At 38.7% G+C, this 20,961-nt stretch overlaps 1 protein-coding gene across 1 annotated transcript in view; it reads left to right on the top strand.

Moving 5' to 3' along the window:
- Positions 1–20,961, top strand: part of nbas (NBAS subunit of NRZ tethering complex) — a 313,145-nt gene that overhangs the window by 166,675 nt on the left and 125,509 nt on the right. Inside the window, exons 42-43 of the mRNA XM_041805537.1 lie at positions 12,098–12,321; positions 12,518–12,628. Of these exons, the coding sequence (XP_041661471.1) occupies positions 12,098–12,321; positions 12,518–12,628 (335 nt within the window). The remainder of the gene's footprint in view (positions 1–12,097; positions 12,322–12,517; positions 12,629–20,961) is intronic.

The raw sequence follows: 20,961 nt of genomic DNA, 5'->3' as shown, positions 1-20,961 counted from the left end.
GAGTGGGGGAGAAGGCCTGGCTTGCAATCTCCATTCCAGTTCATCCCCAAGGTGCCCAATGGGGTTGAGGTCTGGGCTCTGTGCAAACCAGTCAAGTTCCTTCACACCAATCTCATCAGACCATGTCAATAATCCTTGCTTTGGGCACTGGGGCACAGACATGTAACATAAAAGGGCATTCCCCAAACTGTTGCCCCAAAGTTGGAAGCATAGCATTATCCAAAATGTCTTGGTGTGCTGAAGCATTAAGATCTCCCTTCACTGGAGACAAGGGGCCCATGCCCTTAAAAACAGCCCTGTACCATTACCCCCTCCATTACGCCCTCCAAACTTCACAGTTGGCACAATGCAGTCAGACATAGGGATGGGTACCGTTCATATTTGAACCGGTACCATTACTCATTTTCAGTACTTTTGGTTCTGAATAATATGTAATAATAAATGTTATATAACCTCAAAACTTCTGAATTTTCAATATCAAAACACCATCAAATATCGAATATATCAAAACAACATCGCACATCACCGTAAGCCAAGTGTTTTAAAAAAATTACTCCAACTACTGTAACTACCCAGTGTTTTTTTCTTTATATTGCACAAAAGAAAACCCAGCCCACCACCTCCTATTCCTCCAATTTCCCCTCTTGGAAAAATGTGCGTTGGGGTCCATGGAGGGAGAATAAGTGTAATCTGCATCGTATTTGAAAAGTGGAGCGCTACCTTTGACTGCTTCCTATCAGCCATGCTTGTTTTGTTGATTCTCTTTGCTGCTACCGATGTCATTACTCTCATGCGTGCAATGCTGCGTTGCTGCATGGAAAATTGACTACTCTTCCACTCTCTTGCAGTCACAAGGATACGTTTAGGTATCGAAACATGGTACCGTTTGATTTTACATGAATCGGTACTCAGGAGTATCGATGGAATTCGGTCGGTATCTATAAAAGTACCGAATTCGATACCCATCCCTAGTCAGGCAGGTAATGTTGTCCCGGCATCTGCCGAACCTGGAATCGCCCATCTGACACTTGGTATTGGACTTGGTGAGGATACAGCTATGGAAACAGCAGTGTAGGACCACTCTGTGATTTAACACAGTCTTCTGCTTTGTAGCTGAGGTGCTGTTTTTCCTGAACGCTTCCACTTTCTAATATGACTTACAGTTTGCTGTGGAATATCCACTAGGGATATATTTTAATTTTCTTTAATTTGGGGTGCGGGGTTAAATTAGTTTGGACCATAAGTAATTACCTTATATTTCCCTCCAACCTCTTTATGTAGTTTTAGCTGAGAGATTTAATATTACCTCCCACCTGATGGCAGTTAGCATCCAAAAGTTTGGTGCCTTCAATGTACTGTAGATGACAGCATGAGCAGTCGTAATACCTGTGCTTACCCAAAAATAGCTAAACAAGTTAAAAACTGAAATCAATGAATTAATAGGGAGTTTAACATGGCGAGAAATATGAGAAGTCCTGATCAAATGGATTGTCAAGGTCAGCAAAATATGACTAAAAATGTTGTCCTTACTGATTTCCCAGTGTCCTAAATGCAATATTTCCCAAGTTGTTGTTCATTTAGTGACTGTTTCTCTCATTGCATGCTGTTGTTAATCAAATTTTGAAGTTGTTTGTTTTATTTGTTAAAAATAATCACAACATTCAGCCTTCTGCCTCCTGAGGAATCTGTTTCCCACCATTGACTTTCAAAGTCTTTAGCTGTTACTTTTCCCATCCGATTACGGCTCCCCAGGCATGACGGAGCGGCACCCAGCACAATGACACGCAGGCTGAGTTTCCATCATTCCCCAAGGCATAATGAGCCGATTTCCACTTGCTTGCACTAGAAGTTTTCATTATATAGACTAAAGTGCTCGTTTGTGAAATGGAGGCGCTCTTTACCGTAATTGTTCTGCTTGTGGTGTTTACACGATATCGCAGAATGTCCCTCTGTTTATGTAAGTGTTTAGAGCTGTTTACCTGTGCATGTCCGTGCTTTAATGTGAGTTTTTTCCTCCTTGATTGTGTGTGGACATGTTTGTGCTTGGGATAATTGTGACTCTGAATGTGCAGCTAGTGTACAACAATTTGCTGACTAAAGGATGGAGATTTTTCACTTGAACATTTATCTTCGCCTGCAGTTTAAGTATTGATCCATCACATTCTCCCTAACACATGTACACTTAAAGCATACACAACTGTACTGTTTAGATAGACGGAGCACGGATTTAGAGATTATCATGCAGAAAAACCTCTTAGCTCTTTGAGCATCTAATTATAAAAGTTTGATTTCTAATAAAAAGCCACAAATTATTGTGAGATACTTTGCTTCTTAGTCATTTACTCAGAAGGAGTCACTGGATTGGAAAGAATGTTTTTGATCGTACCTGAAAGGAAATTTTATCAGTGCAAATTTTTCTGTTCTGAAAAGTAAAGCAAAAAGTTTGAAAACATCTTTTTGCTAGAATTTATATGAGAAAAGACGATAAAAGCCTTGCTCTAATAGCACTTAGATCATTTGATAAGGCTGCACTTTTCTTACATCCATTGACATTTCCTATTGCCTACAGCCTTTCAGATGTTCTTCAATCCATGGCCTTAACAGAGTTCAAACTGCCCGTCGCTGGGAGCTGACCTTGGAAGTGCCAGACTACAGAGCCCACTCCCTGTTGTTGAATTGACTGGAATAATGAGTTAGACTGAATGACTTTTCCTTCATTGCGAAGCACCACCGACCCAGTGACTTCCCTTTCCCTCTCTTTATACAAATTGTGCACTTGTACAAATTGCACCCTTGTACCACAATCATTAGCAGTCTATATTTTACCCATGGGAGCCGTGTGGAGTGGAGGAGCTGCAGAAAGAGGCTCTATTAGACAAATATGCACTCTGGACGCACTGTTGCAGTTGACTATGAATATTTGAGAGTAAGTTATCGTTAAATCTTTGATTAGATGCACTGGGTTGGCCGTGTTTTGTTGCTAGGCTTATATCTTTCTTGTGATCAGTCCCCTTCATGGTGCATTATGACCCACAATTCAGCTGAGCATGTTTATGGAGTCATTATTCCTTTCCAAATGGGTTCCTCTCCCCCTTGGTATCCTCCTAATCATATGCACATACTGTTTACACCATTTGCAGAATTAGTGCTAATGAGACCGCTGACTGACTGTATAGCTAAGTGTTAGACATGACATAAACACAACTCATTAGGATTATTACTGGCTTAGTCTCCAGAGAGGGATCTGTTCCTCTGTAACCTCTATGTAATCAGTACGACACAGAGACATAGGGAGGGATGATACTTTATGAACTGGGTAAGTCTGAGTAATTTACTGTGTCAGTGTGTGGCACTGATGATCTGAGATAAATCCAGCTAAAGGATTGTATAGTAAGACTGGAAAAGACTCTAGCTCTTTTGACTTCCTTTGAGGGTTGTTAATCAAGGTTTTCATTACAACAGATCAAGGCAAGGATTCATTACATCATAAGGTCGCAGGACTGAAGGGAAAATAGGAAGACTAACAGTTCTTGAGAGAGAAATGCAATTTAGGCAGTATGGCCTTTCTGTCAAAGACAAAGGCGATGTACATGTGGAGACAACCTACTCAAATGGGGCAATGGATTCACTAAGCAAGACAGTGTGGCGATAGTCTTACTATACCCTTATGATGCCTGGACTAAACTGATGGCCAGAGGCGCCAGCTTCTTTATGACAACTTCTCTTTGCTGCATTTTTGGGTATCATTGACAAGACTGTGTGTCTAATGCTGACATGCTCTGGAGAGCGGGGATGGCAGCTATGCTTTTACGGTCACCTGGTGTACTTTACCTTGCCTAATCTAGCTCACCACATACTCAGTGCCCAGGACTCGGCAGGCTGATCCAAACACTGGGGATGACCCTGTGCGATGTAGAGGGGACATCCAGGAGGATACCTGGTGATATGGGGCATGGGCCTGGATGATTGTCATATACTCCTATACCTGACCTGACCTGAATCCACTGTTTACAGTTTCAAAAAAGTTCTGGGTTCAGGCAACAAGGTTTTGATGATGACAAGAAAGGCTAAGACCACTTCAGTATGTACTGTATGCAAGGCCATAGTCAAGCACATATGCCTCCTTCTGAAAAGCACTCAGTTGTAAACTCACAAACTTGTTTGTGTGTACAGACAAAATGTGGGGTTGTTACTCCAAATGACTGAACTATGAAGAGTAGATTTCAAGAAAATGTGGACCGGCAATCCACAAACTGCAGTCGCTATTGTAGTCCAGCTACCTGGGCATGGCTATTGACTGGAACTGTAATGTGAATGTATCTCAACCTTTCAGAGAGAACTCTTTGTGACAAGTTTTCGTGGCATGCAAATGGTGGCAATTTCAAAAGTTTAAATTTGCGTTAAAAACTTGCCATCCTGAGTCTGCAAATATCTCCAACCCCACCATTCACGCAATCATCATATCTGACCACACTCCCATCAGCTTCACACTGCACAATAAAACGGAAACAAAAACCAGCCCAAGATGGCGATTCAACACATCACTACTCCAAGAGAGTGAATTTGATTCATATTTCAAGAAACAATGGACACTATTCATGGAAACAAATGACACAATAAATACTCCATCAACTCTCATCTGGGAAACAGCCAAAGCAGTACTAAGAGGAAAAATTATTTCATACTCAACATTTAAAAAGAAGGAAGAACTAGAAATAGAAAAAAAATTTGAAAGAAAAAAATTAAACAACTACACAACTCATACGCAACTAATCCCACAGAACATATACTTACAGAAATTAGAAACACCAAAAATAAAATTGACAACATTATTCATAAAAGGACACAATTCATTCTACACAGACTCAGATATATTTTGAACACTATGACAAATCTGGAAAATATCTAGCCAACCAACTCAAACGCAGCAAAGAAAAATCGCTTACAGACTCAACAGGAAACATCACCAATGACCCACAAAGCATAACACATTCAGACAATATTACTACAACTTATTCAGCAACAGTAAAGAAAAGGATCAGAAAGAAATAGACAGTTTTCTAAATAATATCACACAACCATCATTAACAAAAGAACAGGCAGACATCTTAGACGCTCCACTTACTCCCACGGAATATGAAAAAGCACTGCAGACCATGACAAACAATAAAGCCCCTGGACTTGACGGATACCCTACTGAATTTTATTAACATTTCTGGAAAACAATATCACCACTTTTTGTTAGAATGGCAGATGAAATTAAGAGCAATCAGTCAATTTAATACCACGTGAACACAGCACTAATTTTAGTATTTCTCAAAACAAACAAAGACCCAACTCACTGCTCAAGTTAAAGGCCCATTTCACGTATTAACACAGATATCAAAATAATCGGCAAAGCACTAACAACTCGAATCGAATCAGTCGTCCCATCTCTCATTCACCCAGATCAAACAGGATTCATTAGAGGCAGACACTCATCAAACAGCACACGCTGCCTATTCAATCTCATCCACTCTTCTCACCATAGCCAACATAACGCAGTCAAATGCTTTTTCTGCATCTCTTTAGACACAGAAAAAGCATTTGACAAGGTAAACTGGACATTTCTCATAAAAACACTTGAAAAATTTGGTTTCGGACAGTCATTTATTCAATGGATAAAAACACTCTACAACTGACCAAAAGCAGCAGTTATTACAAACAACCTCATCTCACCACACTTCACACTTTGCAGAGGTACTAGACAAGGATGTCCACTATCACCATCACTATTCGCACTTTTCATTGAACCACTAGCCGCAGCAATCCATCAAAATAACAATATCACTGGTATCCACACTACAAACATAACTCACAAAATCAGTTTATATGCAGATAACATACTCCTGTTCATACAAAATCCCAACAATTCAATCAGAGAACTTATTACTTACAGACTACACGATAAACTGGAACAAATCCACAACCCTCACAATAGATGGAGATACATCCCTTATTACATCACACATACCCCAATTACCACCTACTACTGGCAATATCACATACTTAGGCATAAAATTCTCTCAAAACTCTGTCAGAGTTGTTTCATCTGAATTTCACCCCACTTTTAAAAACAATACAGGACGACTTAAACCGATGGATGACACTACCGATTTCAATTATAGGACGCATTGCCACAATAGAAATGATAATACTGCCAAAAATTAATTATTTATTCACAATGATCCCCATCTAACCCACATCAAAATGGTTTAACACACTGGACACAACAATAACATCATTCTATTGGAAAAAATAAAAAACCCAGGATAAAACTAACCACACTACAACAGTCAAAACAACAAGGAGGCCTAGAAGCACCAAATTTCCATCATTACTACCTATCCAATCACTTACAATACCTCACCAAATGGATCCACTCAATCTATCACTATCACCCCTGGCTAGATATAGAACAGGCAGACTGCCAAGACATTTCAATCAGAGATCTTCTGTTTATCAGTACCACAATCAAAAAACACAACTGTTTCAAAACCCCTGCAATCGCAACAACTCTGACAGCTTGGTGGAAGGTCAACAAAATAAGAAACACAACATTCTCACTCACAAGTCAAACACCCAAATGGAACAAGATCTGATTGTACAGTCTTCTAAGCAAAACATGCAGAACTCCTTTAAGCTTTCTCTCCTGTCTCTGCTCAGACTGTGGGAATGACAGATAGCACAATGTCTGATAAACAAATGTTGTGGATCCAATCCTTCAAGATTAAATAGCAGGTAGATCAATCAGAGTAGCACAGCCAGAGGAGCAATGTTTTCCTACCAAGTGAAGAAATAACTTTCATGTTATGCTAACTTTTGCCTGTGCCACATTAAGAAGTTTAGGTTGTGAGTTTAACTGCTATATAACTATACAGAAAAAATCTTTTAGATCCATTTGGTCAGCAGTCAGCGAAGTGAGCAAGAACATAAAAGTCGAGGAAGTAAAGATGGCGAATAGTCACAGAAACAGGTTCAAACTTTGAAAGTATGGCTTCATTTCTCAAAAAAGAGGGGAACAGCCCAATGCGCATCATTTTTTGAAAAGTGATTTCTTGCAAGGCGTGCATTTTTTTGCACAAGAACTGTTAAGAATTTAGTTTATTTTCATACATCCAGATATCTAGGATCCAGAGACTAGCTTTATGTTTATTGTGACAGCCCCATAGTAGGTTTCTGTGGCTTACGAATGTCTCTCTGTCCAAAGACCCATGCCTGCCCCATAGTTTTGATTTAGCTTGTGTTCAATAATTCATTCATTCCTTCTGTTGCAAATTTAATTATTTTCTGTTTTTGTTTTGTAAATATAAATTTGCTTAAACATTTTCCCATCCCTTCTTTTTCAGTGATTTGGCATGCTCTCCTCCCCTACACTTAATGATTAACATTTAACTGTTTATTATAGCCAGTAGCTGAAGTGTGCTTGTCATTGACTCACTGAAGGTGGCATACATCTTGTTCAGTGTTCAGAGAGAAAGAGACTCAATAAAATTTGAGTCAACATTAAAAACCTATAGAGTCTACTTTTTCCAAAAAGAAAATTCAAAGGAGGGAATCAATTAAGAATTTAATTAATAAACAGAATCGATTATGGCATCATTATTTCAAATAAATCCTATCACTTCCAATCCCTAATTGTGTTGTATCAAGTTGTACCATATTGTGTCTATTGTATCATAAATAATTGTGTCTTATTGTATCAAATCCTTTATATTGTGCTGTATGGTATCATACATCTTATTGTATCAAATCATATTGTATCATATCAAATTGTATCATATCAAAACATCGTATTGTATCGTATCAGATCGTATCTATTGTATTGTATCAAATTGAAAATGTACAGCATTATATAATCTAACACAATATTCTACTTTAAACTAGTATTTGTTAGTGTTTATTTGCTTTAAAAAAATTTGATCACATTTCACATTTATTTGCTTGCAATATCCTTAAACTAGCCTTTGGCATTTAGATAAACTGAATCACAGGCAACACCATGAGCCAGCCTGACTAGAGCTTCAACGGTGCTGTTCACACAGCTGCATCTATCCCCTGCTGTGATCTGAAACAGCCTCTTTGTGTTGTGAATCTTTGCTCTGAATTGGGCTTTACATAATGACATAATGTATCTCTCTGATGATTCATATTCATACACAACATATTCATAGCCATTGTCATTTAGTTAATGGTAACAGCAATACCAACTTGCTCAGAGCATTTGTAATATATATTTCACATATTTAAGCAGTCAGCCTGGACAAGGAAAAACATTATATTTTGGATGGGTTCAGGCTTGTGACTGAAATATAATAACATGGGAAATTAAGGCTGAAAATGAGAGAGCAAAGCGTGGCTGAGGAGATTTGAGACAGAGGCATCGACTTTTAAAATTTTTACTCTGTTCCCTCTTAAGCAGCATCACAGGAAGGAGGGGAGCTGGGAGAAAAGAGCCTGTGGCAGCCGTGAAAAATATCTAAAAAGGGGGAGTTTGAGAGAGTTGGCTTCCTCCCAGCTGTGTAACATCACACACTACCTTATGCAATTATACTTAGCATACAGTTTATACATCCTCTACTTTGAAGAAAGACTTTAAGAGGCTTTTTTAAGACGCTTTGTGTTTTGAAAAAGCAAGTAATTAGATAGGAAAAAATGGAGGAATTAGTGCTGTCTTTGCTTGATTTGAAACAGGATTGCAAGGACGACTTATTAGAAAGAAAAAGGATTGCAGAGATTCTTAAGAAGTGAGAGGGAAGGGATAAAGAATATGAGGGATTCAAGTTTTAGGAGGCGAGAGGGAGGATATTATCCACATAGCCGAAAGGACAAAGTATTGTAGATGAATGACAGAGAGAGCCAGAGAGAGAATGCAAACAGTATTTCATCATGAAAGCCTTATTTCAATAAATCTCTTCAAACATAGGCCTGTCCATCACAGAGCCAGCAGACTTTCTTCTCTCTCTCTCTCTCTCTCTCTCTCTCTCTGCTTTCCACTTTGTGTTTCATTCTTCCTCATCTGGAAATAGAGTCCAAAGTGATGCCAGCATTAACAAATGCCATCCTACCTCTCTTCTCTAATGGCTCATTTCCTGCCCCTTTTGACTTCCTGTCTGTACTTTTTACACCTTTAATGGTCACACTTTCTATCTCTTCTCCCCACTCCCCTGCTACCCCTCTTTTGAACTGTGAATCTGCTACATTGACTTCCACTGAGGCCACATCCAATGTTGCACATCCAAGGCAGAGAAGGAAGAGATACAGAGACAGAAACACCTTGGTTTTCATGCTCTCACGTTTCCAGCAGCCATAATTACCTTATGCAAATAAGATGAACAAATACACCATCTTATCCTGCTGGCCGACAGAAAATAAGACGCCAAAAACCAAATCGAGGAGCTCGTTTAATTAGGACAGAGGTGATCAGCGAGATACAACTTCCACCTTCTACACTCTCAGTCATAACTGTGTATCCACATTCACATTCCCCATAGGCTTAAATAACAGTAACAATAAAGCTTCCTCGTGCATTTACTCATATTCTCTCACCATGTAGGAAAACATATACCCATTGAGTTAGCCTGATTTAACTCAGGTGCAGCGGTCAATTTCTTTCTGGAAGCTGGAAAGGTAGTGGCAGGTTATTTTGTCCGCCTCTACTTTTATCCACAGATGTTTCAGGAAATTACAGCTATTTCTGACAATAACCTCATTAGATCTTCGTGGCAAAGTGGTGAAAGAGCTATGAAGTTTTAGCCGTCACTCAGTGCAGGCTGAGCACAACATGTCACTTAGTTTAAAGATAAGCCTTCAGGGCAGTTAACATTTGGTCAAACCTGGCTTGAACCGTGCTGTGTACTTTTGGTAACACTACATTTTGAATCAATAAGAGCAAAAATAGAAAAGACAATAGATCAAGCAGACAAGATCCAGCTCTTTATGGTTGGTTTGATAAATGCTTTAATGGAAAGGAAATTAAGTGTGTGAATTCAGCACTGATAAGAGTCAGCGACTTGACGTACATTGAAGATATCGTTCTCTAAAATCCTGTCATTATTGTCATCACAGTGATTTTCTATGCCGTGTCTATTCCGTTATATTCTCCTTTTTGAGGCTATAAAACCTGATGAGAGACAAAGGAATCCAGATAAAGAGAGAAAAATAATCATAAGTAAAATGGCACATACTACTGTTTTCCATTTACCAGTGCAAAAGTAACATAAAAACTGTAATTCAACCTTGACTAGTTGTGAGGAATAAAGTAGGATAATAAAGCAGTAAAGCCAGTAGCACAACAGTGAAGTTAGAACTTGGGAAATGTAATGTTTTTCAACTACATGGCAAATAAAGCATTTTTCAAAATGTTTCATTTGATACTTTTTCCTTTTGTGACTACTGCCAGATGCTCTGCCCCTACAAGTTGTTATACAGTGCTGTGAAAAAGTATTTGCCCCCTTTCTGATTCCTGAGTTTTTTGCATATTTATCACACTTAAATGTTTCGGATCATCAAACCAATTTTTATATCTCACAAAGACAACCCAAGTAAATACAAACTGCAGTGTCTGAATGATTATTTTTTTAAGGGGTGAAAAAATCCATCCTATCCGGCCCCTGTATGAAAAAGTAATTGCCCCTCCTTTTGTCAAATCACGAGTTAACTGTGATTAACCACAGTTCTTGGAAAGCTGAGTTTAATTTCACTGGCCACACCCAGGCCTGATTACCGCCAGATTTGTTGAATCAAGAAATCACTAAAATGGAAGCTGTCAGAAAAAGTGAAGAAGGCTACAAGATCTCAGAAAAGAACCACATCATGCCACAATCCAAAGAAATTCAAGAACAAATGAGAAATGAAGTGATTAAAAAATCTATCAGTTGGGAAAAGCTTACAAAGCCATTTCAAAGGCTTTGGGACTCCAGCAAACCACGGTCAGAGCCATTATCCACAAACGCAAAAAACTGGGAACAATGACCCAGGAGTGGTCGGCCAACCAAAATTACACCAAGAGTGCAACAACGACTCATCCAGGAGGTCACAAAAGAACACAGAAAGACATCCAAGGAACTGCAGGCCTCACTGGCCTCAGTTAAGGTCAGTGTTCATGACTCAACCATAAGAAAGACACTGGGCAAAAATGGCATCCATGGGATAGTTCCAAGGCCAAAACCACTGCTGAATACAAAGGCTCGTCTCACATTTGACTAAAAACATCTTGATGATCCTCAAGACTTTTGGAGAAATATTCAGTGGACTGACGAGACAAAAGTTGAACTTTTTGGAAGGTGTGCGGCCTGTTACATCTGGAGTGAAACATCATGCCAACAGTCAAACATGGTGGTGGCAGTGTGATGGTCTGGGGCTGCTTTGCTGCTTCAGGACCTGGACCACTTGCTGTGATTGATGGAACAATGAATTCTGCTAGCTACCAAAAAATCCTGAAGGCCAACATCTGGCCATCAGTTCATGCCCGTTAAGCTCAAGCGCTCTTGCGTCATTCAGCAGGACAGCAGCCCAAAACATACCAGCAAGTCCACTTCTGAATGGCTCAAGAAAAACAAAATTAAGGTTTTGGAGTGGCCAAGTCAGGGGTCAATTACTTTTTGACATAGGGCCAGATAGGGCCCCCCCCCCCTAAAAAATTAACTAATCATTCAGACACTGCATTTTGTATTTACTTGGGTTGTCTTTGTGGAATTAAAAATTGGTTTAATGATCTGAAACATTTAAGTGTGATAAATATGCTAAAAACTCAGGACCCAGAAAGGGGGCAAATACTTTTTCACAGCACTATATATTAGAGGCAGCCTGACCTTGAGCCTGACCTTGAATGTGTTTGATATTCCAATATCCTGAATAAAGAAAGGCTCCAAATCAGAAAGGAGTAGTAAATAATCCTTTTGACACCAAACTCTTCAGGATTTTCTAGACTCATAATCAGCTGTGATGAGCCTCAAATGAGGAAGCGCACTTTGTCCACTTTTGTACTCTGAGGCTATATCGCCATTAATAAAGCACCTATTTGTGAGTAATAGAAATAATATCCCCCTTTTAACAGGCTGACCCAAAGGAACTGATCCGATTGGTTACACAGCATGTGTCTGCGTATTCTGATTGGCCAGAGGAGCTGCAGAAGCTTATTGGCCAGCTGCAGGTCTACAACGAGCGTCTGACAGACTTTACCCAGGCTCAGGTGTTACAGGGGTTGGGCCGCGGCGTGGACGTCCAGCGCTTCAGCTCCGACTCTGACTACAAGAAGGAGACCATCCTTGGCCTCACAGAGTACGTGCCATAAGATTTATTTCTTCATGCTGTGGGTTTGTAATGTCATTGCAAAGGTTTGCTTTATTTGATCTGCATTTTTTTTTATTCCACTTTTATGAATGTGAGTGGGAGTTTCATCTCCATCTGCTTCAGTGTGATAAGACCTGATCATAACTCCTATCCTCTCTAAATGTGTGTTTCTGTGTGTGATCAGGACTCTGGATGATGGCGTGTACAGGATCGCTCTGTCTCTGGCGAAGCGCTACAGTGTTCCTCTGTGGGAGGTCTACATGACTCACCTCGAGTTTCTCTTCACAGATAGCGGGTACATGCACACAAACACATACACACAGAAATAATACAGTAATAAAACCTCTCTTAGCATTTTTCATCTCATGTTACCCTTAGTTTTTTAGTTGTCATCACTTTTGACTTTTTATCAGTTTGCAATATTTATCCTGTCATAGTGCAATGTCTGATATACCCCTATATTTTGTTGCTCTTGTTCTCCTGTTTTAATATCTGAAAACAGTTCAGGAAAAAGTGAACAGGAATAAAGCCACTGTCTGAAAAATGGCAGAACCAAACTTGATCCCTAAAAGAGTAAACCAAACATCCGGAATTTGTGTGTGCATTTGTGTTTTAGTGGTAGAGAGGAGAGAGGCGTGTGTCAGAATCTATTTCCACAATTTATTTGCTCCTTGACTTCATAGCTGGTGATCTGACTAGCTCTGCACCTTTCCTTGTTTTAATAGAATGCTTTTTCAGCAGACTTTCAGATGTGTGTGGCACTAGGACTGTGAGTACTTGTGTGCACATATGTGCATGTGTGATAAATATCCCCCCCGTCGCTCTCTGATATAAGGAAATGGTTTATGGCCTCCACTTAACGATAAATTACAACCTGTACCTTCTCAGCTGCCATGTGTGTGAGTTTCCACCAAGATCTGAAGATCATGACAAATGTGTAAAAAAGAATATTCATCCTATAATCTTGACTAGAAGCATCTGCAATGTACGTATTGATTTAACGGATGAAGGGATGCAGGGACTGATATAAATAGAGCAGACCAGAGAAAGCTTAAAGGAAAAGATGCACAGAGTGAGATGGAATTTAAAGTTTCATTGATCCTTGTAAGGAAATACATTTATTTCATTTTTCACATGCTGACTGTTAAGTCACAGCAGCAGCAGCTGGGCTGCAGAGCTGTGGCCTAAGATAGAAGTTCTGAGAGAGTAGGGCATATTAAATGTTTTTTATTCCACAGCTCAGTAAAATATTTAATCCTGACTAGCCAGTTACTCATAACAACTGTCTGCCACCCCTCGATAACACACCGTTGTAAAGGAGAGCAGATGGCTGCTATAAGGATACAGCTCCAATCACAGACTTCCTGTAGTCATATCAATATTTAGAGAGTTCAGATATGGGTTACACCAGCTATGCATAGATTCAGATGTAGCATAGTTTGAAGTTAAGTTCTTACTTGCAATGAAATTCCCACTTTACTAACATTTAAGTAGTTGTACCGGCTGCAACAGTTTTTAATGTAGGCTTGAGTTATAAGACAGATATTACACCTACTTTTTAGCAGAGGTGGAAAAAGTACCAGACTATTGTAATCAAGTTAAAGTGCTACTTTGGTTAAAAATAGCTTACAGTGCCTGAAAAAGTATTAACCTCCTTGGATGTTTTCCCCTTTAGTAAATGTCATAAATCAATCATGGTCAATAATTGGGCTTTTTTGACAAAAAAACATCTTTAATTTCAAAGCGAAAGCTGTTTTCTACAACATAATGCCACTTAAATAAGTGACTGCATAAATATTCACCTCCTTTAAAATGACTGACCTCATTCAACAGCGGTCCAGCTAATTGGTGCTAATAGTCTCACAATTAGTGAAATGAGGATCTCCTGAGTGCACTGAATGATTCTCAAGGGATTGTAGTGTAAAGACACCTGTGTCTGGAAGGTCCAGTCCCTGGTTAATCAGTATTCCTGGCTGTCATTAAACCATGAAGGCCAAAAGAACACTCAAAGCAACTCAGAGAAAAGGTTATTGAAAAGTATAAGTCAGTGGATGGATACAGAAGAGTTTTTTTGTAATTATTTTGTCAAACAGCAAAATTACATATTGATTTTTAAAACCAGTATAATGGTTAAACATCCAAGAGCGTGAGGTAGAAGTAAGATAACTGGCTAATAAATCTACTTAGGTAAAAGTAAAAAGTAGATCATTCATCAAAGTACTGATTACTACTCAAGTGTGATGTGATTTTTCCTGAATGTACTATAAAAAGAACATACAGATTTCCTACTAGGCTGTTTATTTTAAGCTGTGATTATAACATCTGTTTTGAGGATAAGGGACATGAGTGAAGGAAAAATAATGCCGTACACTTCAAGAGTAAAGTCAAGCTTTCATGGAAGAAGTTAAAATGTTTGAAATAAAGTTAAAGTTTTTGAGAGTGAAGTTGAAATTCATTTTCAATATTAAAGTCAAAATTTTGAGAATAAAGTCAAAATTTTAAGTAATTAGTTACTTTCCACCCGCGCCTCCTGGTAGGTTAAAGAAGTGTTAATTTTATTCAAATGAATATCTTTTTTCATGAGAAAGAGGTGACTTTCATTATGAAAATAATTGATTGGAAACTGAATCTTTAATGAAGAAGCTTACATTGCTTATTGTGTTTGTTAATTGGTTTATTTGTATGAATATTTAGTCAGTGTTTTGGTCTGACTGGAGTTATTTGATTATAGAGGCCAGGATGCACAGGTGGCAAAAAAAATAAGACTTTTGTGGTGTTAGCAGGAACATCAGGCTTGATGTTATTGATAGTGTTTTTAACTTGTTTTTTGTTTGGATGTACTAAGTCTTAGATATTGTCAGGAAATATAAAATCTCTAGACTTAAGTAAATGGAGAATGAAGCGAGAGTATCAGTGAGCAATATGATGTAGTTGTGAACATGCATTTGAAGTTAGCAACAGTTTGACTCCTACTACATGAGTGACATTTAAATGTGTTTACAAAAATTGCCATTACACTGTTGCTGCGCTGATTCATGTGGACCTTTTGACATAAAACATTGTTGCTTTAAGGTTTTCCCTTGAAACTAAAATTTAAACCTGTTCACGAAAAGCTTTCAGTGGGGCCTGGCAGCTAAGTTGCCCTATCAATAGAACATAAAATATGATGGCTTCAGGCCTCAGGAGCAAAACATCACTGCACTCAATATGAGGCCAAGGATCACTGTCTTTAGACTCCCTGGTTTTCTTTGCTGCAATCATGTTACCCAGTTCTGCCATTGACCATCACATCAATTTTTTCATCAGAATTGCTCTATTCTGCTAGTATTTTAAAAAATAAAATGAGGAAGACCTATTGGCTGGCTGTAAGATGCCTCTGCAAGGATTCTAGTTGCTGTTTTCTGTGGTAGTGTGATTTGTAGAAATGTTGCAAGCAAGGAATGAAAGTGAAGCCTAATTTCCCTGGCCTTTGACTTCTAAAGTATGATCATTTCATCCTTGAGTTAGTGTAAACATGTGCTATATGGACAAATGTATTTGGTCACCTGACTACTACACCAACAGGGACTGTAATGCCATTGTATTCAAATGTATTTTAATATGGACCCATCTGACTGCCACAGTCAGATGGGTGTGTCTGGGTTTGGCGAATGCTGAGTGTTTTATGTCACTCCATAGAACACATTCCCACTTCTCCACAGACTAGTGTCAGCGTGCTTTATGCCACTCCATCCGACACTTGGCATTGGACTCGGTGATGTGAGGCTTGCCTGCAGCTGCTGGGCCATTAATACATTGGTGCAAAGTTTGGAAAAAATCCATCAATGCATTTTTGAAATATTCTATACACATTCTATTCCAGATATTTGCTGGGCAGACAACCAGAGAACATAATGGACTTTGATAGAAGGTAAAATCAGTTCTGTGTAGGGGGCCTCGGAGTTAGTAAAAATGTTAAAACCCTGATATTAGAAAAGTACAGCGAGTACTTCATTACCAAGACTAATTAATGTGTTAGTTGCACTGTTGGTCTGCAGGAATATTAAAAGCAGTCCTTTAGGAAATTCAATGAGAACTGGTGTAAGGGCATAGTGTGGGCCGAGAAAGAACTTGTTAAATTATTGAATGTGATCTAGATCAGACTTGCAAATAAATGAGAATTTCAGCTAAACTGTAACAAGAGTTATGAAAAAAACATTAAATATTATAAATGCCATCTCAAAAATCACTGTAAGACTGAATGACATTTTTTTTTTTCCGCATGTAAAGGCACTTGTACTTGCATTTTCTTTTTTTCATTTTGAATGTTTAATTTTTTTAACACAACAAAAGAGTAGATATGATACGTGGGTAATTTGTAAGTATTTGTAAGTGTAACGCATTCTTTGTTAAGTGTTACAAACAACTGAGTGTTGAGGAAGGTCATTAAATAGAGAAATAACCACAGAATCTGTGACTGGGGAGGGGTGGAGGGCTGATGGGAGGACTGAGCAGATAGATGGAAGAGGACAAGATGGATGATGGAGGCAGAGTGTCCCTGAAACGGTCCTATTAACACAGAATGAACGCTTTAGGAGAATCAATGCCCTGCTAAACACCACCATCGTCAGCTGTTCTCTCTGTGCGTATGCCTTTATAGATGTACTCTGACAGCCTTTAGGGACGTGGATTTCAGCCCTGGTTTTATTGACTATTTAATGACAGCTATTAAAGCATTTAAAGGACTTGTCAGTCACCACAGAAGATGTTGACATGTTTCTCAGAAATCATACACGTTTCTAGTTCATGTTCCTTTTTAAGCTTTGAATGTTATTTGAACTACTTTGTGGAAAGTTTAACTGAATTTTTCTGTTACAATTAGAGTGTCTTAATGAATTCAGGTAGAATAAACAAAGCTTGGAGTACCTGAGGCAGGGCACAAAAATGCATTCCACTTCAGTCAGCTGATCCAAATAAACATCACGTTTGACATTTCAAATAACACACCTCCAAGCTCCTCATTTAAGCAGGTACCTGCCGCCAGCAGCTGCCTGTTTTTTTTTTTTTCTTTTCTTTTTTTTTTTTTTTTTTTTTTTTTTTTTGCAGATTGGTGTTTGCTCGCGATAAGAAATAAATATTCGTAGTCTGGCATCTTCCCTTCTGTCTCATCCTCCAGACATGCTCTGCTTTGAGTATAATGAGGAATCCTCAGAGACACAGAGGACACCTTTGAATTCTGGAGCAGTTCCTTCTGATTGTACATCTGTTGAACTCCTCTGGCAAAGTAAAAGTTTGAATTAGATCAGGTATTGGCATCGCTGTCAGCTGGAAAAGTCTTTGCAGCTCCTGGTTGATGATGTTGCCATTCTTTTTTTTTTTTTTTTTTTTTTTAAGATTTATTTTTGGGCTTTTTCGTGCCTTTATTAGAGAGAGGACAGTGGATAGAGTCGGAAACAGAGAAGAGAGTGGGGATAGACATGCAGGGAATAGTGCCACGGGTTGGATTCGAACCAGGGTTGCCTGCGTACATGGTGCGCGCCTTAACCACTCGACTACTGGCGCCCCTGATGTTGCCATTCTAATAAAAACAGGACGTTGAGTTTTTCGGTCAGAAAAATACTCAAAGAAGCAAAATCTTTTTCTTAATTTGAACATAAATGCTTCTATGTTCAGCCTAAACCATGTACTGTCACTCTAACCTTCCAAGGACCTCATGGCATGAAAGTTATATCAATTTAAACAATGTTGTAACTACAGTCAGTCTACCACCTTAAAATTCCCACTCTTCACTTCACTACTGCAGCTTCTCCTCAGCAGTTTGTTTGTTATTTGAAATTATTTTACTTCTTTTTTCAGCACCAACTAATCCTACAACAAATCCCCTGCACACTTAAGAAGTTCAATTACATCGAACTTTTACTATAAGCATGTATCTGGCTATGATTTGTTTTGAATATTCTTTGCATGCTGATTAGAATTTCCAGCATTCAGTGGGTGTTTGTATCATGCTGTATCCACACACAGGTTAGGTCAGATCATTCAGGTAGTACTCTTAGGTGTTGTTGTTCAGGGATTATTGACATGCTGTCCACTGAAATGCTGCAAGGTTTGAGCCTCAAGTGTGACCATGACCTGGAGCATGGCTGTAAGCTTGTTTCTCAAAGTCATGGCAGAATACCAGAGAGAGCGCAGTAAAGACTAACCTTGGGTTCTACTTGATAAGAATTGTACTACAGACTAAGTGGAGGAAGCACCTGGTTTAGACAGGCCATATTCTTGCAACTTGGAAAATCTGGTTTGAGACTTGAACACGTGTCTCAGTGATGTGAGTCACTTGTTCTAAGGTGTTATGAAGCTCAATGATAGTGGCTGCTATATTGTTGATGCTGACAGGTGGATCTGAGGAAGGTTTTTAGCTTCCTAGCCTATGGATGTTGATGTTTTACTACTAGATTTTGGTTAACTTACATTATATGTAATAATATTAATAAAAAAAATTCGTAATCAAGATTGATAACTTAAAGGGCACCATCCTGGAAACAGGGAACAGCAACCAAAAGGGAGCAAAAATCAGTCAAAGAGTTGAGATTTATATATAATAATAATAATAATAATAATAATAATAATAATAATAAAAATAAATTAATTACCATTATTATTATTATTATTATTATTATTAAACTAATATTGCTATCTAAATAAATTGAAGATGTAAGACCATACACTGATCTTCTCAAACAGTAGATTATTACAGAATTACCGTAATTTCCGGACTATTAAGCGCACCTGAATATAAGCCACACCAGCTAAATTTAGGGGAAAAACCAAATGTGTACATATACAAGCCGCACTGGGCTATAAGCCGCAGGTGGAATGGTGGCACGGTGGAAACACCTCGGCTGTCTGTTCTCTGTGTGTTCAGCCAATCTTCAAGAAAGTCATCAAGTTCGGGCCATCTGCTTTTATTACCTCTGAAAGCTTTTTCGTCTTTTTGCATTGAGCCAGTTCTTCATGCTGGCGTCTCCAATGTCTCACCATTGATTTACTGATGCCAAGGGTACGTGCAGCAGCTCTATTTCCTTCTTTGACAGCCAGATCGACTGCCTTTAACTTAAAAGCTGCATCATATGCATTTCTTTGTTTGTTTTCCCTAATGAGGGTTTGTGCATGAAAACTTCCTTTGCGCAAACTGTCTCGCTCTCGTAATGTCTGTCTTGCTCTTGTTCTGTCTCTCGTACTGCATTTGGTTCCACTTTTGCTTTCGTTGTTCACGCGAACTGCCTGTCTCACTCTTTTCCGGCCTCCAGCATTTCCTGCTGGAGCTCGCCGCTTAAAGTTGGGGGACGTGGACCGGCCATAGAGCCCATAGAGTTTAAAGGTGGGGGACCGTAACCTGTAAAATCCATAGATTTAAAAGGTCCCCTAGTGGCCGTTAGCTGTAACTAATCTATGTAAAAATCCATAGATTAGCCGCATCGTTGTATAGGCCGCAGGGTTCAAAGCATGGGAAAAAAAGTAGCGGCTTATAGTCCGGAAATTACGGTAAATAATCACAAACAAGATCTCTTTTAAATCTAGAATTCATTTAAAAATAAAAAAGAACTTAAACTAGATAAAACTAAGCTTCACCAAAAAATGAAAACTAACTAAAACTGTATAGTGTGCTTACAAAATTAACTAAATAAAATCAAAATAGAGACAAAATATCTTTAGTTTTAGTCTTTGAGACAACCAGACTGACTGGCACCTACACCCAAGTCTAGGGAATGTAAAATTGCCTGAATTGATTGGTTAAGACCTCACACTTTGGTAGTTATATGTCATAAGGAGGGGGTTTGGGACACAATTGCAGACCAAGGGTTTCTGAAAGTTATCCTAACAGGATAACCACTAAAACTGCGAGCGATCAATCGGGAAAGGGGATTGAAAACAAAGCTAAATGCTTATATGCAAATAACCGAAAAGCTCCCTGTCAGAATAAAACCCAGAAACTAATCCACCACTGCCATGCAGCTGACCATAAATTAAAACAGGTAGGGAGAAGGAGAAACTCTCCTAAAATAAAATACAAAAGCCACCAGGCTGGTATGAAAAGAGAAACCAAAATTACTGAGTAAAGACACTCAGTACTGCCACACAGCTCTCTTGAAACAGCTAGTAATGATATCAACAATAACCACCCAGAAAAGATTCTCAAAAAAGCTCTGCAAACTCTTCACATCACAAACACACAAGAAAACACAAGGAGATGTCCTCACTATCTTTGGTGGTGAGATAATGAGTCAGCACAGAGTGCTGCAACCAAGGAGTATATATAAGCTTGCCACACCTGGCCACAATCAGTGGCAATCAGCTCCACACACCTGACACTGCACTGACTGATTCACACTCAGTGAGTGACCAGAATAAGCGTCCTCACATTATATGTCTGGAGTTGTATTCAGACATCATCTTTAAATAAATAAATAAAATCATAAGTGAAGAGTAGCCTGTTTTAATGTGTTTTTAAAGATATATGATGTTCACCCAGCCCTGACATGTATCCAAAAAAACTAAAACTAATTAAAACTAAACTAATAAGAAGCATTTCTGCAAATAAAATTAAACTAAACGAACAAACCAGCAGTAGAAACTAATTGAAACTAAACT

The sequence above is a fragment of the Cheilinus undulatus genome, linkage group 14 (assembly GCF_018320785.1).
Source record: "Cheilinus undulatus linkage group 14, ASM1832078v1, whole genome shotgun sequence".
Classification (NCBI taxonomy): Eukaryota; Metazoa; Chordata; class Actinopteri; order Labriformes; family Labridae; genus Cheilinus; species Cheilinus undulatus.
This window is presented reverse-complemented; position numbering and strand designations above follow the sequence as displayed.